Here is an 18,675-nt window from a genome sequence, read left to right as displayed (position 1 = left end):
CACAGATTCAACTAAAGATCTATCATCAACATCAGCCGCTCCAGAAATGTTATCAACCTCTGAATCTCCAAAAACATCTGTTACACAAACAATTACAGCATCAACGTCTCCTTCACCAGATTTAACCACAAATCTATTAGCAAAATCACACACTCCAGCAAGTTTATCAACCTCTGAATCTCCAGAAACTCTAGCAACTCAAGCATTAACAGGATCAACATCTACTTCGACAGATTCAACAATAAATCTATCATCAAACTCAGACACTACAGAAACTTTATCAACCTCTGATTCTCCAGAAACAGCAGCAACAGAAACAATTACAGCATCAACGTCTCCTTCACCAGATTTAACCACAAATCTATTAGCAAAATCACACACTCCAGCAAGTTTATCAACCTCTGAATCTCCAGAAACTTCAGCAACTCAAGCATTAACAGGGTCAACATCTACTTCGACAGATTCAACAATAAATCTATCATCAAACTCAGACACTACAGAAACTTTATCAACCTCTGATTCTCCAGAAACAGCAGCAACAGAAACAATTACAGCATTAACTTCTACTTCACCGGATTTAACCAATCTATTAACATCAACCAATCCAGCAACTTTATCAACCTCTGAATCTCCAGAAACTTCAGCATCACAAGCTTTTACAGCATTATCATCTGCTTCCACAGAATCAACTAAAGATCTATCATCAACATCAGCCGCTCCAGAAATGTTATCAACCTCTGAATCTCCAAAAACATCTGTTACACAAACAATTACAGCATTAACTTCTACTTCACCAAAATCCACTACAGATATAGCATCTAAATCCAACGCTCCAGAAACCTTGTCAACCTCTGAATCTCCAGAAACTTTAGCTACACGAACAATTACAGTATCAACATCTACTTCGACAGACTCTACTACAGAAATATTATCAACATCAGATACTCTAGAAATTTCAGCCATCTCTAAATCTCCAGAAACATCAACAACACAAACAATTCCGCCATCAACACCTACTTTACCAGAATTAACTACAGATCTGCCATCAACATCACACGCTCCTGCAACTTTATCAACCTCTGAATATCCAGAAACTTCAGCAACACAGACAATTCTAGCATCAACATCTAGTTCACCAGAATTAACGACAGATCTGTCATCAACATCAGACGCTCCAGAAACTATATCAACCTCTGAATCTCCCGAAACATCAGCAACACAAACAATTGCAAAATCCACTTCGCTGAAATTAGCAACAGATCTATCATCAATATCGAACACTCCAGAATCTTTATCAACCTTTAAATCTTCAGAAACTTCAGCTAAACAAACAATTACAGAATCAAAATCTACCTTACCAGATTTACCCACAAATCTATTAGCAACATCACACACTCCAGCAACTTTATCAACCTCTGCATCTCCAGGAACTTCAACACAATCATTTACAGCATCATCTGCTTCCACAGAATCAACTAAACATCTATCATCAACATCAGCCACTCCAGCAACTTTATCAACCTCTGAATCTCCAGAAACATCAGCAACACAAACAATTACAGCATCAACATCTACTTTAACAGATTTTACTACAGAAATATTATCGCTTTCAGATACTCTAGAAACTTCAGCCATTTCTAAATATCCAGAAACATCAACACCACAAACAATTCCAACAACACCTACTTCCCTGGAATTAACTACATCTCTGTCATCAACATCACCCACTCCAGAAATGTTGTCAACCTCTGAATCTCCAGAAACTTCAGCTACAGAAACAATTACAGCATCAACGTCTCCTTCACCAGATTTAACCACAAATCTATTAGCAAAATCACACACTCCAGCAAGTTTATCAACCTCTGAATCTCCAGAAACTTCAGCAACTCAAGCATTAACAGGATCAACATCTACTTCGACAGATTCAACAATAAATCTATCATCAAACTCAGACACTACAGAAACTTTATCAACCTCTGATTCTCCAGAAACAGCAGCAACAGAAACAATTACAGCATCAACGTCTCCTTCACCAGATTTAACCACAAATCTATTAGCAAAATCACACACTCCAGCAAGTTTATCAACCTCTGAATCTCCAGAAACTTCAGCAACTCAAGCATTAACAGGGTCAACATCTACTTCGACAGATTCAACAATAAATCTATCATCAAACTCAGACACTACAGAAACTTTATCAACCTCTGATTCTCCAGAAACAGCAGCAACAGAAACAATTACAGCATTAACGTCTCCTTCACTAAAATTCAATACACAACTATCATCAACATCAGAAACTCTAGACAGTTTACCAACCTCAGAAGCTCCAGGAACATCAGCAACACAAACAATTCTAGCATCATCATCTGCTTCCACAGACTCTACTACAGAAATATTATCGCTTTCAGGTACTCTAGAAACGTCAGCCATTTCTAAATATCCAGAAACATCAACACCACAAACAATTGCACCAACACCTACTTCCCTGGAATTAACTACATCTCTGCCATTAACATCACCCACTCCAGAAAAGTTGTCCACCTCTGAATCTTCAGAAACTTTAGCTACAGAAACATTTACAGCATCAACGTCTCCTTCACCAGATTTAACCTCACATCTATTAGCAAAATCACACACTCCAGCAACTTTATCAAGCTTTGAATCACCAGAAACTTCAGCAACTCAAGCATTTACAACATCAACATCTACTTCAACAGATTCAACAATAAATCTATCTTTAAACTCAGACACTCCAGAAACTTCATCAAATCCTAATTCTCCAGAAACAGCAACAACACAAACAATTACAGCATCAATAACTACTTCAATCAAATTTAATACAGAGCTATCATCAACATCAGAAACTCCAGACAGTTTACCAACCTCAGAACCTCCAGAAACTTTAGCTACACAAACAAATCTAGCATCCTCATCTGCTTCCACAGAATCAGTGACAGATCTATCATCAACATCAGACACTTCAGAAATTTTATCAACCTCTGAATCTTCAGAAACTTCAGCAACACAAACAATTACAGCATCGACATCTACATCACCAAAATTAACTACAGAAATATTAGCATCAACCACTCTAGAAATGTCATCCGCCTCTGAATTTCCAGAAACATCAGCAACACAAACAATTACAACATCAACATCTACTTCGCTAAAATTAACAACAGATCTATCAATATCGAACACTCCAGAATTTTTATCAACCTTTGAATCTTCAGAAACTTCAGCTACAGAAACAAATACAGACTCAATATCTACTTTATCAGATTTACCCACAAATCTATTATCAACATCACACACTCCAGCAACTTTATCAACCTCTGCATCTCCAGAAACTTCAACACAAGCCTTTACAGCATTATCATCTGCTTCCACAGAATCAACTAAAGATCTATCATCAACATCAGCCACCCCAGAAATGTTATCAACCTCTGAATCTCCAGAAACATATGCTACACAAACAATTACAGCATTAACTTCTACTTCACCAGATTTAACCGCAAATCTACTAACATCAACCAATCCAGTAACTTTATCAACCTCTGAATCTCCAGAAACTGCAGCATCACAAGCATTTACAGCATTAACTTCTACTTCACCAAAATCCACTATACATATAGCATCTAAATCCAGCGCTCCAGAAACCTTGTCAACCTCTGAATCTCCAGAAACTTTAGCTACACGAACAATTACAGTATCAACATCTGATTCTCCAGAAACAGCAGCAACAGAAACAATTACAGCATCAACGTCTCCTTCACCAGATTTAACCACAAATATATTAGCAAAATCACACACTCCAGCAAGTTTATCAACCTCTGAATCTCCAGAAACTTCAGCAACTCAAACATTAACAGGATCAACATCTACTTCGACAGATTCAACAATAAATCTATCATCAAACTCAGACACTACAGAAACTTTATCAACCTCTGATTCTCCAGAAACAGCAGCAACAGAAACAATTACAGCATCAACGTCTCCTTCACCAGATTTAACCACAAATCTATTAGCAAAATCACACACTCCAGCAAGTTTATCAACCTCTGAATCTCCAGAAACTTCAGCAACTCAAGCATTAACAGGATCAACATCTACTTCGACAGATTCAACAATAAATCTATCATCAAACTCAGACACTACAGAAACTTTATCAACCTCTGATTCTCCAGAAACAGCAGCAACAGAAACAATTACAGCATCAGCGTCTCCTTCACCAGATTTAACCACAAATCTATTAGCAAAATCACACACTCCAGCAAGTTTATCAACCTCTGAATCTCCAGAAACTTCAGCAACTCAAGCATTAACAGGATCAACATCTACTTTGACAGATTCAACAATAAATCTATCATCAAACTCAGACACTACAGAAACTTTATCAACCTCTGATTCTCCAGAAACAGCAGCAACAGAAACAATTACAGCATCAACGTCTCCTTCACCAGATTTAACCACAAATCTATTAGCAAAATCACACACTCCAGCAAGTTTATCAACCTCTGAATCTCCAGAAACTCTAGCAACTCAAGCATTAACAGGATCAACATCTACTTCGACAGATTCAACAATAAATCTATCATCAAACTCAGACACTACAGAAACTTTATCAACCTCTGATTCTCCAGAAACAGCAGCAACAGAAACAATTACAGCATCAACGTCTCCTTCACCAGATTTAACCACAAATATATTAGCAAAATCACACACTCCAGCAAGTTTATCAACCTCTGAATCTCCAGAAACTTCAGCAACTCAAACATTAACAGGATCAACATCTACTTCGACAGATTCAACAATAAATCTATCATCAAACTCAGACACTACAGAAACTTTATCAACCTCTGATTCTCCAGAAACAGCAGCAACAGAAACAATTACAGCATTAACGTCTCCTTCACTAAAATTCAATACACAACTATCATCAACATCAGAAACTCTAGACAGTTTACCAACCTCAGAAGCTCCAGGAACATCAGCAACACAAACAATTCTAGCATCATCATCTGCTTCCACAGACTCTACTACAGAAATATTATCGCTTTCAGGTACTCTAGAAACGTCAGCCATTTCTAAATATCCAGAAACATCAACACCACAAACAATTGCACCAACACCTACTTCCCTGGAATTAACTACATCTCTGCCATTAACATCACCCACTCCAGAAAAGTTGTCCACCTCTGAATCTTCAGAAACTTTAGCTACAGAAACATTTACAGCATCAACGTCTCCTTCACCAGATTTAACCTCACATCTATTAGCAAAATCACACACTCCAGCAACTTTATCAAGCTTTGAATCACCAGAAACTTCAGCAACTCAAGCATTTACAACATCAACATCTACTTCAACAGATTCAACAATAAATCTATCTTTAAACTCAGACACTCCAGAAACTTCATCAAATCCTAATTCTCCAGAAACAGCAACAACACAAACAATTACAGCATCAATAACTACTTCAATCAAATTTAATACAGAGCTATCATCAACATCAGAAACTCCAGACAGTTTACCAACCTCAGAACCTCCAGAAACTTTAGCTACACAAACAAATCTAGCATCCTCATCTGCTTCCACAGAATCAGTGACAGATCTATCATCAACATCAGACACTTCAGAAATTTTATCAACCTCTGAATCTTCAGAAACTTCAGCAACACAAACAATTACAGCATCGACATCTACATCACCAAAATTAACTACAGAAATATTAGCATCAACCACTCTAGAAATGTCATCCGCCTCTGAATTTCCAGAAACATCAGCAACACAAACAATTACAACATCAACATCTACTTCGCTAAAATTAACAACAGATCTATCAATATCGAACACTCCAGAATTTTTATCAACCTTTGAATCTTCAGAAACTTCAGCTACAGAAACAAATACAGACTCAATATCTACTTTATCAGATTTACCCACAAATCTATTATCAACATCACACACTCCAGCAACTTTATCAACCTCTGCATCTCCAGAAACTTCAACACAAGCCTTTACAGCATTATCATCTGCTTCCACAGAATCAACTAAAGATCTATCATCAACATCAGCCACCCCAGAAATGTTATCAACCTCTGAATCTCCAGAAACATATGCTACACAAACAATTACAGCATTAACTTCTACTTCACCAGATTTAACCGCAAATCTACTAACATCAACCAATCCAGTAACTTTATCAACCTCTGAATCTCCAGAAACTGCAGCATCACAAGCATTTACAGCATTAACTTCTACTTCACCAAAATCCACTATACATATAGCATCTAAATCCAGCGCTCCAGAAACCTTGTCAACCTCTGAATCTCCAGAAACTTTAGCTACACGAACAATTACAGTATCAACATCTACTTCGACATACTCTACTACAGAAATATTATCAACATCAGATACTCTAGAAATTTCAGCCATCTCTAAATCTCCAGAAACATCAACACAAACAATTCCACCATCAACACCTACTTCACCAGAATTAACTACAGATCTGCCATCAACATCACACGCTCCAGCAAATTTTTCAACCTCTAAAACTTCAGCAACACAAGCATTTGCAGCATCATTATCTGCTTCCACAGAATCAACTAAAGATCTATCATCAACATCAGCTGCTCCAGAAATGTTATCAACCTCTGAATCTCCAGAAACATCTGCTACACAAACAATTACAGCATTAACTTCTACTTCACCAGATTTAACCAATCTATTAACATCAACCAATCCAGCAACTTTATCAACCTCTGAATCTCCAGAAACTTCAGCATCACAAGCTTTTACAGCATTATCATCTGCTTCCACAGAATCAACTAAAGATCTATCATCAACATCAGCCGCTCCAGAAATGTTATCAACCTCTGAATCTCCAAAAACATCTGTTACACAAACAATTACAGCATTAACTTCTACTTCACCAAAATCCACTACAGATATAGCATCTAAATCCAACGCTCCAGAAACCTTGTCAACCTCTGAATCTCCAGAAACTTTAGCTACACGAACAATTACAGTATCAACATCTACTTCGACAGACTCTACTACAGAAATATTATCAACATCAGATACTCTAGAAATTTCAGCCATCTCTAAATCTCCAGAAACATCAACAACACAAACAATTCCGCCATCAACACCTACTTTACCAGAATTAACTACAGATCTGCCATCAACATCACACGCTCCTGCAACTTTATCAACCTCTGAATATCCAGAAACTTCAGCAACACAGACAATTCTAGCATCAACATCTAGTTCACCAGAATTAACGACAGATCTGTCATCAACATCAGACGCTCCAGAAACTATATCAACCTCTGAATCTCCCGAAACATCAGCAACACAAACAATTGCAAAATCCACTTCGCTGAAATTAGCAACAGATCTATCATCAATATCGAACACTCCAGAATCTTTATCAACCTTTAAATCTTCAGAAACTTCAGCTACACAAACAATTACAGAATCAAAATCTACCTTACCAGATTTACCCACAAATCTATTAGCAACATCACACACTCCAGCAACTTTATCAACCTCTGCATCTCCAGGAACTTCAACACAATCATTTACAGCATCATCTGCTTCCACAGAATCAACTAAACATCTATCATCAACATCAGCCACTCCAGCAACTTTATCAACCTCTGAATCTCCAGAAGCTTCAGCATCACAAGCATTTACATCATTATCATCTACTTCCACAGAATCAACTAATGATCTATTATCAACATCAGACGCTCCAGCAACTTTATCTTTCTCCGAATCTTCACAAGCTTCAGCAACCCAAGCATTTGCAGCATCATCATCTGCGTCCACAGAATCAGCTAAAGATCTATCATCAACATCAGCCGCTCCAGAAATGTTATCAACCCCTGAATCTCCAGAAACATCTGCTACACAAACAATTACAGCATTAACTTCTATTTCACTAAAATCCACTAAACTTATAACACCTAAATCCAACGCTCTAGAAACTTTATTAACCACTGAATCTCTAGAAACTTCAGCAACACAAACAATTACAGTATCAACATCTACTTCACCGGAATTAACCACAGATCTGTCACCAACGTCAACCACTCCAGAGATTCTGACTTTCTCTGAATCTTCAGAAACAGCAGCAACACAAACGATTACAGCATCATCTACTTTAACAGGCTCAACTACAGATCTGTCATCAAGATCAGACACTCCAGAAATTCTGACTTCCTCTGAATCTCCAGAAACATCAGCAACACAACCAATTGCAACATCAATATCTACTTTGCTAAAATTAAAAACAGATATATCAACATCAAACACTCCAGAATCTTTATCAATCTCTAAAACTTTAGAAACTTCAGCTACACAAACATTTACAGCATCAACATCTACTTCACCGGAATCAACCACAGATCTGTCACCAACATCAACCACTCCAGGGATTCTGACTTCCTCTGAATCTCCAGAAACATCAGCAACACAAACGATTACAGCATCATCTATTTCAACAGGCTCAACTATAGATCTGTCATCAAGATCAACCACTCCATCAACTTTATTAAACTCTAAATCTCCGGAAACATCAGCAACACAAACAATTACAGCATCTTTTACTTCAACAGACTCAACTACAGATCTGTCATCAACATCAGACACTCCAGAAATTCGAACTTCCTCTGAATCTTCAGAAACTTCAGCAACACAACCAATTGCAACATCAACATCTACTTCACTAAAATTAACAACATATATATCAACATCAAACACTCCAGAATCTTTATCAATCTCTAAATCTTCAGAAACTTCAGCTACACAAACATTTACAGCATCAACATCTCCTTCACCACATTTAACCACACATCTATTATCAACATCACAGACTCCAGCAACTTTATCAACCTATGAATCTCCAGAAACTTTAGCAACACAAGCATTTACAGCATCATCACATGCTTCCACAGAATCAACTAAAGATCTTTCATCAACATCAGACACTTCAGAAATGTTATCAACCTTTGAATCTCCACAAACTCAAACTTCAACTGCACAAACAATTAGAGCATCACCAGCTATTTCCCATAAACCAACAGATCATTTATCAGCTGTATCTGTAGAAACTTCCTCAATGTCACTAGTTACAGCATCCTTATATTATTCCCCAGCAACTAAATATCCAGAAACATTTTTAACATCTAAGTTTCCAGGAGTTTTATCAACAAGAATGTTTACAGCATCTACTGTTCCAGGCTCCTCTAAAGATTTACCTTTGACAGCAGTAAAACAGACAACCAATGAACAAGAATCAATTTCTAATTTCCCGAGTTCCTCAGTTAAACCTATGCTTTCACCTGCTGCACAAACATCTTCTACAACTAAAATTACATCTTCAACTTTATCCAATCTGCCCTCAACATTCACATCAAAACAATCAACAGCTAAAGATTCACCTATTACTGATTCACATTTTTTAGCTTCTACTATTTCTGTAACAGCTATGCCTTTAACTTTTCTATCAACACCTACACCGCATTTTTCACCAAGCACATCTTCAGCAACTGCTTCAATGAACAATGATTTACCAGTGACTACTATTCCATCATTACTCACACAACCAATCACCCCTCCAAAAACAACAACTAGTAAATATACCCAATCAACTACATCTCCTGCATTTACCAGCACAAAAACCAACACAATCCCATTTTCTTCAAGCATTACCACAACACCTTCCCTATTTGTAACTTCTACTAGCCACCCTTCCACATCTGCAGCTCCAGCAACAGCCATATCTCCAACATCAATGGTCTCCACAAAAACAGCTCTGACAACAAATATTGTTCCCATCTTTCAAGCAACAGCTACCTTATCATCAACAACAACAACAACTTTTCCAAATACAGCAAACCCCATCACATCCACTAGTCTAACAATGCCCAGCAACTTAGCAACCACATCTTCAAAACCAACAACTCCTCCAGCTACAGTAACATTTAACACAAGTACTAGTCAAACAACGGCAATAAACAGCACAAACATTTCTACCAAAAACACCTCTGCAATAACATCAACAAGTCATCCAAATACAACAGCTAACAATACAACCACCGGTCGGACAACAACTACACCTATCACTACCATCTCACCAACAAAAACCTTTTTAACAACACCCACAACTCTTCTAAATACAGCAAACCCCATCACATCCACTAGTCTAACAATGCCCAGCAACTTGATAAGCACATCTCCAAAACCAACTACAGGTGCTTCCGCAACAAACACTAGTCTAACAACAACTAAATCAATCACAACTACCTCCACAACAATGCCCCCATCTTCAACAAATAAAGCAAACCCCACTGAATCCATTAATCTAACAATGCCCATTGGCCTGATAACCACATCTACGAAAACAGTTACAACAACCGGCACAGCCATTTCTTCTACAACTGCTTCTCCAACAACACATACATCTTATTCAAATACAACAGCAACCACATCCAATGCTACAAAAACTACGACTACCACAAACGTCTCTTTAACAGAAGGCACCTCTTCAACTCTAGCCACAACTCCTCCAAAAGGAACAAACACCACAATCAATAGTCCAGCAATGACCAGCAAAAGCATCTCTCTAACCACTGATGGTTCAACACTGACAACCACAATTTCACACAGTAATCTAACAATGCCTATTAACATTTTATCCACTTCTACAAATAGAAGTTCGGCAACAACCAGTACAACTGTTTCTGTAGCAACCACATCTCCAAAACCAACAACTCCTCCAGCGTTAGTAACATTTAACACAACTACTAGTCAGACAATGCCAATAAACAGCACAAACATATCTACAAAAAACACCTCTGCAATATCATCAACAAGTCATCCAAATACAACAGCTACCAATACAACCACCGGTCTGACAACAACTACACCTATCACTACCATCTCTCCAACAAAAACTACCATTTTAACAACACCCACAACTCTTCTAAATACAGCAAACCCCATCACATCCACTAGTCTAACAATGCCCAGCAACTTGATAAGCACATCTCCAAAACCAACTACAGATGCTTCCACTACAAGAACAACCAGCACAACCAATAATTCTACAACCACCTTTTCAACATCAAAAACTCTTCCAAATACAACTGCTACCAGCACAAACCCTGGCCTGACACCAAATAAATCTATTGCAACCATCTCTCCAACATCAGCCACAATTCCACCAAATACAGAAATCCCCATCAAAACCACTAGTTCAACAATGCCCATAATCCTAACAACCACCAGTAAAACAACTACAACTACAACATCAACCAGCACAACCACAGCTCCAGCAGCCACCTCTCTAACAACACATTTAAATGTAACAAACTTAACTATTCCAACAATGGTAATGACCACAACCAGCTTTCCACAAACACTTACAACTAATTCAACAATGACCAGCACAAACACAAACTCAACAACAACACAAACCAGCACAAGCACCTCCCCAATAACGACAGCTACTACTCCAACAAATACCATGTCAGTTACCACAACCACCTCTCCAAGAACATCTACATCTTTTTCAATAACAACCAGCAAAATCACCATTCCAGGAACAACTACAGCCTCGCAAGCAGCCACCAGCATAACCACCTCTTCACAAACAAGTCAACAACCAACAAGTACATTTTCATCTTACACAAACTCTTAATGTTTAGAAGAATACATTTAGATGTATTTATGTCTAATTATTAACAATAACTATTTATTCTGATTTCTGTAGACTCAACAGCATTTGCTCAAGCAGTGGTCAGGATGCAATCTGTCACTAATCTAAGTGATAATGAAATCATTATCTATATAGAGGAGGTAAGGCCACCCTTTATGTTTTACTCCAAATGTATGGTTGCTACTTCCTAATTTGGCAGTTATTATAATCACTAATTAATTAATGAATTACATTTTTATGCATTTATAATTACATTTAATGTAAATAAGTCCGATGCTGTTCCTATTTAAATTATAGCAGATATAAACATTCACTTTAGATAATGTATTTGTTTGTTTGTTTGTTTGTTTGTTTATTCAAATGTATTTATTTAATAATTCAATTATAAATCAACCACTTCTGAATTCCCAAAATAGAAAGTGTTGAGTAATAGTTCTGATAAAAGGTTTTTTTTGTTTTGTTGAATTCAAGAGAAAGAAAAGGCATTTGTGATTTATATAAGCTATTATGTATGTGAGAACAGAAAAAAAAAACTTTTGGATGTTTCATAACATTAAATGTAATAATAACATTTAAATGTACAGTGATTCATATATTATTTGTAATTGTTGGGAAATCACTGTGCCATAAAAGAAATAACACGGAGATTGCAATTATTTCATTTATATAACAGAGCAGTTGAGGGTTAAGGACCTTGCTCAAGGTCCAAGGAGAGGTAGCTGGTTGGTGCTGGGATTTAAATTAACAAGCATATCATCAGAAGTCCAATGCCCTAATTACTTCTTTCTTACTGCTTTAACTACTTCTAGGCTATTTTGGTTTTTTCCACACATGGATTGCCAAGGGCTAAGTGTAAGAACTTAACTGGACTGCATAAAGCCCTGACTCAAATCTCACTGAACACCTCAGTGTTTGTCTAATATTCTTGTGGCAGAATGGGCAACATTCCAAGATTTTGTGAAAATTCTATATTCCAGAGTGGAGTTTATTTAGCTGGCTAAATAAAGAGAGGATTAAATCTGCAATCAAATGTTCAAAAAGCAAATATGTTCCCTTTCAGAAACGCATTTGGGAATGCGCCCAAGTGTTTACGCTCTGAAATAATGTGTGTAATCAGTCAAAAATTGGACGCTGGCCGTCACTGGCAGTAAATGGGGCGGAAAGTACACAGGTTTGGAGCAATGCTGCGCATTAAAGGAATGCTTGCGACCTATATCTCTACCGGGATCACCTCCTCCCTCAAGACTCCGACATTACCCATGAAAACCGCGCGTAATATGTCTGCACTCGTTAGTAAGGCTTACGCCTCGGCAGGTTAAGCTGCTGTGTCCCTGCACACCATGGCGGTCCTGCAGGCATATCAGACTGAACTGCTGCATTAACTGTATGTTGGAGGTGCCCTGGGCAGACGGAGCTCATGAACTAAAAGACCGCTAGGGCGCCCTCGTCTCGACAAAGACACACCTCTGGCTCACTCTCTCGGAAATGTCCGAAAGGGATAGGTCCGTGCTGCTGGACTCCCCACTCACTTCTTTAGGGGTAAGAAACAGGCAGCGGTGTTCCAGCAGTACCAGCCACGCCTCTCGCATGGGTCTGCTTGGCGATATATTGCACCGCAGTATCTGGTGCTTGCCCTGCCCCGACCCCCTCAGGGACCTGGTCCGTTAACCCTGCCAGTGAATGTGCTTCAGGGCACTTCCAGCTCCAGCGAGCATCCTCCTCGATCTCCACCCGGTCTCGTAATGGTCCAGGAGAACTCCTACAGTCGCTTCAGGGCACTGGGACCGATACCCCTAAAAGACTTCCTAGCAGCCTGGAAAGCTCTGCCAGACATGTCTCAGTGTGTCCTGCCCACTGTAGAGCGAGGCTACTTGATTCATTTCGGGTCTCGTCCGCCCCATTTCTACGGGGGTTTTCCCACTCTGGTGGGAACCAAACAGGCTCTGGTCATGGAACGAGAAGTAAACAGGAGGCCGTCGAGGTGGCCCCTACAGCCGGTCACATCAGCTGAACCGCTCACTTGTGAGACTTAAGTTTAGGATGCTGACCCTCAAGCAGATTGTGTCTCAAATCAGATCCGAGGACTGGTTTGTCACGGTAGATCTAAAGGATACATACTTTCATGTAGCCATCCTTTCTTCTCACAGGAATTTCCTGAAAGCTTACCAGTATCGGGTTCTTCCATTTGGCCTTGCCCTTTTACCCCGCACCTTCACAAAATGTGTTGATGTGGCTCTGGTCTCCCTGAGACTTCAGGGCATTCGCATCCTTGACACGTTGCACTGTCCCCTCTGGTTTTCCCTTACTCCTTCAGCCTGGGGCTGGGCGCCATGGCTCAAGCATGGCCGAGGCTGAAGAAGGCAATTTTGGTCTTTTTACACACATTATTTCAGAGCGTGAACACTCGGGCATGTTCTAAAAGCGCTTCAATGCAGCATCTCGTTCCCTCGGGGAAGTAGGGTTTCATACGTTCAGTGTCAGTAATATTTCAGGCATTGAGTGTATGTTTAAAGCAAAGCTTTGCATAAGGTTACAATCTGTTGTTACTTCAGTCATTTTTAAATAAATATATAAATATTTACTTTCTTCTTGTTTCATATATTGAATATTAATTTCTTTTTATTGCAGTTTTCCAAACTCATCCAGGCTAACGTTAATGGGAACATTAAGATGACAGTAAAAAAGATTCAAAAAGTCTCACCTTAAAGATCACCTGCAAGAACCAGCCAATTCTTCTTTTCATAAATGACTGCTAATTTTTGCCTCTTTTTTTTTGAGGTCACATTTTCTTTTATTTATAATTTTTTTATGTGCATTTCCTGGTGGAGAGGTGTCATTTTATCCACACATGTTTTGCAAAGCACAGCTTGAATTGAGAGATGCTGATTGCTAGTAACTCAAGAAATAATTAGCATTTGGATAAGAAAATATATTCATTCTTTCACAAATAGTAGACAATGTACCATAGTTTATGATGTTTTTCAAACAGAAACAGTTAATGAAAGAAATACTATATGGTGACTATGCTTGACTATTATTTATGAACTTTTTAACTGAAACTTTTTTTCATTGTAATTTCTTTCAGTTGGTGTAGTCTCACTGTGTGGCAAATTGGTATATATTATTGTAGCATAAGAGAAAGGTAAATTCTTATTTTTGTAATATTTAACTGCAACATGGTGTTTTGTTGTTTGTGATATTTAACATAAATCCACTTTAACTAATAAATATATAAACAAATAAAATGAAATATATTCTGTAGTGCCTTTATTCTGTTCTGTGTCCCCAGTATGCAGTAATTAGTACCTTAGCAAAAAATTGTTCAAGGTTCATGGGTCCAAAGAAAGGTTCAAAGACATGGGCACCCAATGCTCACTGATACACTTGGGGAGCAAAGGCTGCCCATTTTGTCCAATCCATTTGTGCCAGACTGAGGAATATGTCCTTATTATTTTCTGATGCTCATTTTTAAGTTTCTTTGACTAACCCGTAACTCTATTGCCAAGAAAAATAAAAAAGCATGAGTTTTGGAAACCTGTCTGTGCTTATATGATTTCTGTTGCAACTGGAGTTAGCGAGCTATCCCATGAACCAGACTCTACGCGTTACAATGACTTGTATCTAAACAGTAGTCTACCAAAAAAGTAATTGTTCACTGTCTTCATCCTTCCTTTTTACAACTATTTCTCTCTGGAGTTTTTCTTTTGGCATCGTCGTGCGTTTAAAAAAAGTTTTTTTCTCCCAATGGCGTGCAGCTCAGAACACAGGTGAGGTGCGTTTTTTCGTTTCCGTTCGGAAATTTTATTGGTCTAATGTTATGGGACTCAGTTTTTTGGCTTGAAGTTTGTGAAACTGGGAAAAACCTAGGAAAAAAATCATAAATAAGCTGCTTCGTTGTTTAAGCTGCGGGGTTCAAAAATACGGTATCATGAAGAAATTTTTAAATGGGAGAGTTTTTATTGATTGTATACAAAACAAGGAGAAATATGGATGAGATTGGTGTTTGGTTGTAAGTCTCAGATGCCTTAAAAATCTAAATAGATAAAAAGGCATCCCTTTTGCCTGTTATTTACACAATAAGATTGAGATCGCTCATATACAAAATTTTAATTGTGTGAATGATTCATATGTGAAAAGGATTGTTTTAGTTTACATATGGATAAACTTCTAAAAAAAACAAAACATCTTAATAGCAATTATTCATCATGCTATTACCACTAATGCATAATGTAAAACACCACCGCTTTTTTGATCCAGGATCCAAGTTTTTCAAAACTAGCAAAAAAGGGGTTAAATATTGATAAATGATGCAGGTGTTTGTTCTCATATCACATGGTGTCAGAATCAGTAAAAAAAAAAGTCAAAAGGAATTTTCCTGTTATACACACAATGAGATTGAATAAGATTAGAATGTTGATATACTGGATGGGTTTCTGTTGTGAGAACGCATCAGATGTAAGGACTCTCATATTCCAATTCTCAGAAGTATTGTCTTTGTTCAGTTATGGTCTCTGGAGGAACCTTTGTGTATAATAAACAGAAGTAGTTCAGTGATTCACGATAACACAAACCAAGAAGCAGCAGATCAAAATAAGTCAGTCACATTATTCTCCCCTGTAATGTGATAAAGTTGCTCTGATGAAGCTAAGTTGGTTCACATACATTCCACAACTTCAAAATGTAACTATGGAAAAAATAAAACCATTAATGACATACCTTTCTCAAATTAATAAGAATTATAGTAATCACTGTCAAAAACAAGACATATTAGGAAATGTTGTTGAGGGGAATTATTTTCTTAAAATAGCTCGACAACAATCGCTTTTTGTGTCTCCAGTTACAAGCAAATGCTGCCCGTTTTTTTGCTGCACTTTGAAAGTGAAAAGCCTTAAGCAACACCCGTGGTGACCAAGTACTGATCGGTACTATTCTCTTTAAATTAGTAAACACCAAGCCTGAAGAAATATAAAAAAAATTTTTTAACGAACCTGCTGCAACAATTCATACACTATATTTTGGAAAAGAATGTACACATATGATATTTGCACCAATATATTCTTCCCAATTCCAAATTTAGTCTGATTCAGCTTCTACTCTTCTTGGAAGGCTTATTACTAGATTTTGGAGAGTGCCTGGGGGAATATGTTTCCATGCATAAGAGCTATTAGGAATGTATAAGAGCATTAGAAATGTCAGGTGAAAAGGCCTGTCCTGAAGTAACTGTCCCAAACCATCCCAAATGTTTTTGATGGGGTTATTTTCAGGGCTCTGTGCAGGTCACTCTAGTTACACCATGAGTTTTCACACAATCTTTTATAAACCATTTAGACCTTGTTGTATACACAGGATTATTGTCAGGTTTGGGCCCTATAATTCCAGTGAAGGAAAATCTGTGTACTACAACAATACAGACATTTAAAAATAATGTGCACTTTTTACTTTGTGGCAATAGTTAGTGGAAGGACCAAATTCAGAGAGATAGTCAGGCGTAGTTACTTTTAGCTATAAAGTGTATGATGTGTTATCATTCGCTTTATTATTAATAGATTTTAACTTCTACTCCCAACAATGCAAATATAATACATGCCCTGGTATATAAAATAACATTATTGGGCACAAAATAGCTTTTATTTCATCTCCTTCTTTTAATTAGTGGGAGATGCATTGATGGCTTTGTGTATATTAGAGGAAGCATGTGTTGTCCTTTACCTTCATTAATTCCTGGACAAGATGTTGAAAATCAGCAAAGACTGAGGTCTGGTCCACATGAACAAAGGTACATTTGAATTCAACAATCTGAATTCAACACTCTTGCTTGGGGGGAGGGGGATATCCTTTTTATGTTTAAAAAAGATGACCATAAAACATAATGTTCAATAATATATACAAATCAATCAAATCTACATGAAAAAACTTTAAAGAGAACTACATTACAATAATGTTCTTGTTTTACAGTTTTTCTCAGGTCTGAAATGAAATTCTCCAAACTACTTGTTCAACCTCCACATCATGTAGTCACTTGTGCAAATCATTAAAGCATCTCTCTATGCTTTAATCAAATTGTGAATGCTTTTGTACAATTATTTAATTGATTGTGTCAAATTGTCTGCTGTTTCCTACATTCAGTTTTTTATGTCATGATTAAAATATATTATAGTTGTTCAGAATTTGCCTGAATAATCTCAAACCTCAAAACATCCAGGCATTAGTTCATTGCATACAGTTTCTCAAATCATCCTTAATATCTGCAAACCAGTAGGTGCATTCTTAAAACAATTTGTACAAACAGCACAAAACATTGGATTACTTGCCAAAGCCTGTACTTTTCTCAAAATCCTTAGTTTATCTCTCAAAAGTAAGTATGTGTGTCATACAAATGATGGCACACAGTTTCAGCCATTCTTGATATTAACTATGGTTTGGATCACAGTGACTGAAAATGCACAAAATTTGACTTCCTTCTGTACGGCATCTATGACTTTTAGCAGTACAAATTAATTTATTTCATTGCATATTTGATTTATATTAATTGCAAGAGACCAGACAAGATTCATACTTTTACTGTACTGTACAAGTGTTTGTTTCTTAGTTGTTTATCCATTTTCAGAGAAAAAAAAAATGCATTTTTGGGGTGGCGTCCATTTATCACGGTTTTTCGGGGGGATTACTGTAATGGAAATCTACATATTTTTTATTTTGATATACATGATCATAAATATGTACCTATTAGGTTCCATATATGTCAACATAACATCTAAGAAAAAGATTGCTGCTGTATGTTACTGTAACTGTGTTTACTGTTTACAGGCCACTATTGGATGGATGGATGGATGGATGGATGGATGGATGGATGGATGGATGGATGGATAGATAGATAGATAGATAGATAGATAGATAGATAGATAGATAGATAGATAGATAGATAGATAGATAGTATTATAAATATT

The 18,675-nt window shown here is 37.4% G+C and overlaps 1 protein-coding gene and 2 long non-coding RNA genes across 3 annotated transcripts in view; 2 read left to right on the top strand and 1 right to left on the bottom strand.

Annotated features, from left to right (window-relative positions):
* The window catches only part of LOC310736125, a 261,350-nt gene that overhangs the window by 223,800 nt on the left and 18,875 nt on the right, over positions 1-18,675 (top strand). The gene's annotated exons all lie outside the window — the stretch shown is intronic.
* LOC310736171 (uncharacterized protein) lies at positions 4,771-9,846 on the bottom strand (the record flags this gene model as incomplete). The annotated part of the gene is made up of 3 exons (XM_083559547.1): positions 4,771-4,865; positions 5,547-8,901; positions 9,679-9,846. The coding sequence occupies 3 exons, from the start codon at positions 9,844-9,846 to the stop codon at positions 4,771-4,773; spliced, it is 3,618 nt and encodes a 1,205-aa protein (XP_083415673.1).
* Positions 11,002-14,787, top strand: LOC310735497. The gene is made up of 3 exons (XR_014536318.1): positions 11,002-11,681; positions 11,783-11,868; positions 14,357-14,787. It is a non-coding gene; the product is annotated as an uncharacterized lncRNA (long non-coding RNA).

Source organism: Silurus aristotelis (genome assembly GCF_946808225.1).
Source record: "Silurus aristotelis genome assembly, chromosome: 13".
NCBI classification, from domain to species: Eukaryota; Metazoa; Chordata; class Actinopteri; order Siluriformes; family Siluridae; genus Silurus; species Silurus aristotelis.
This window is presented reverse-complemented; position numbering and strand designations above follow the sequence as displayed.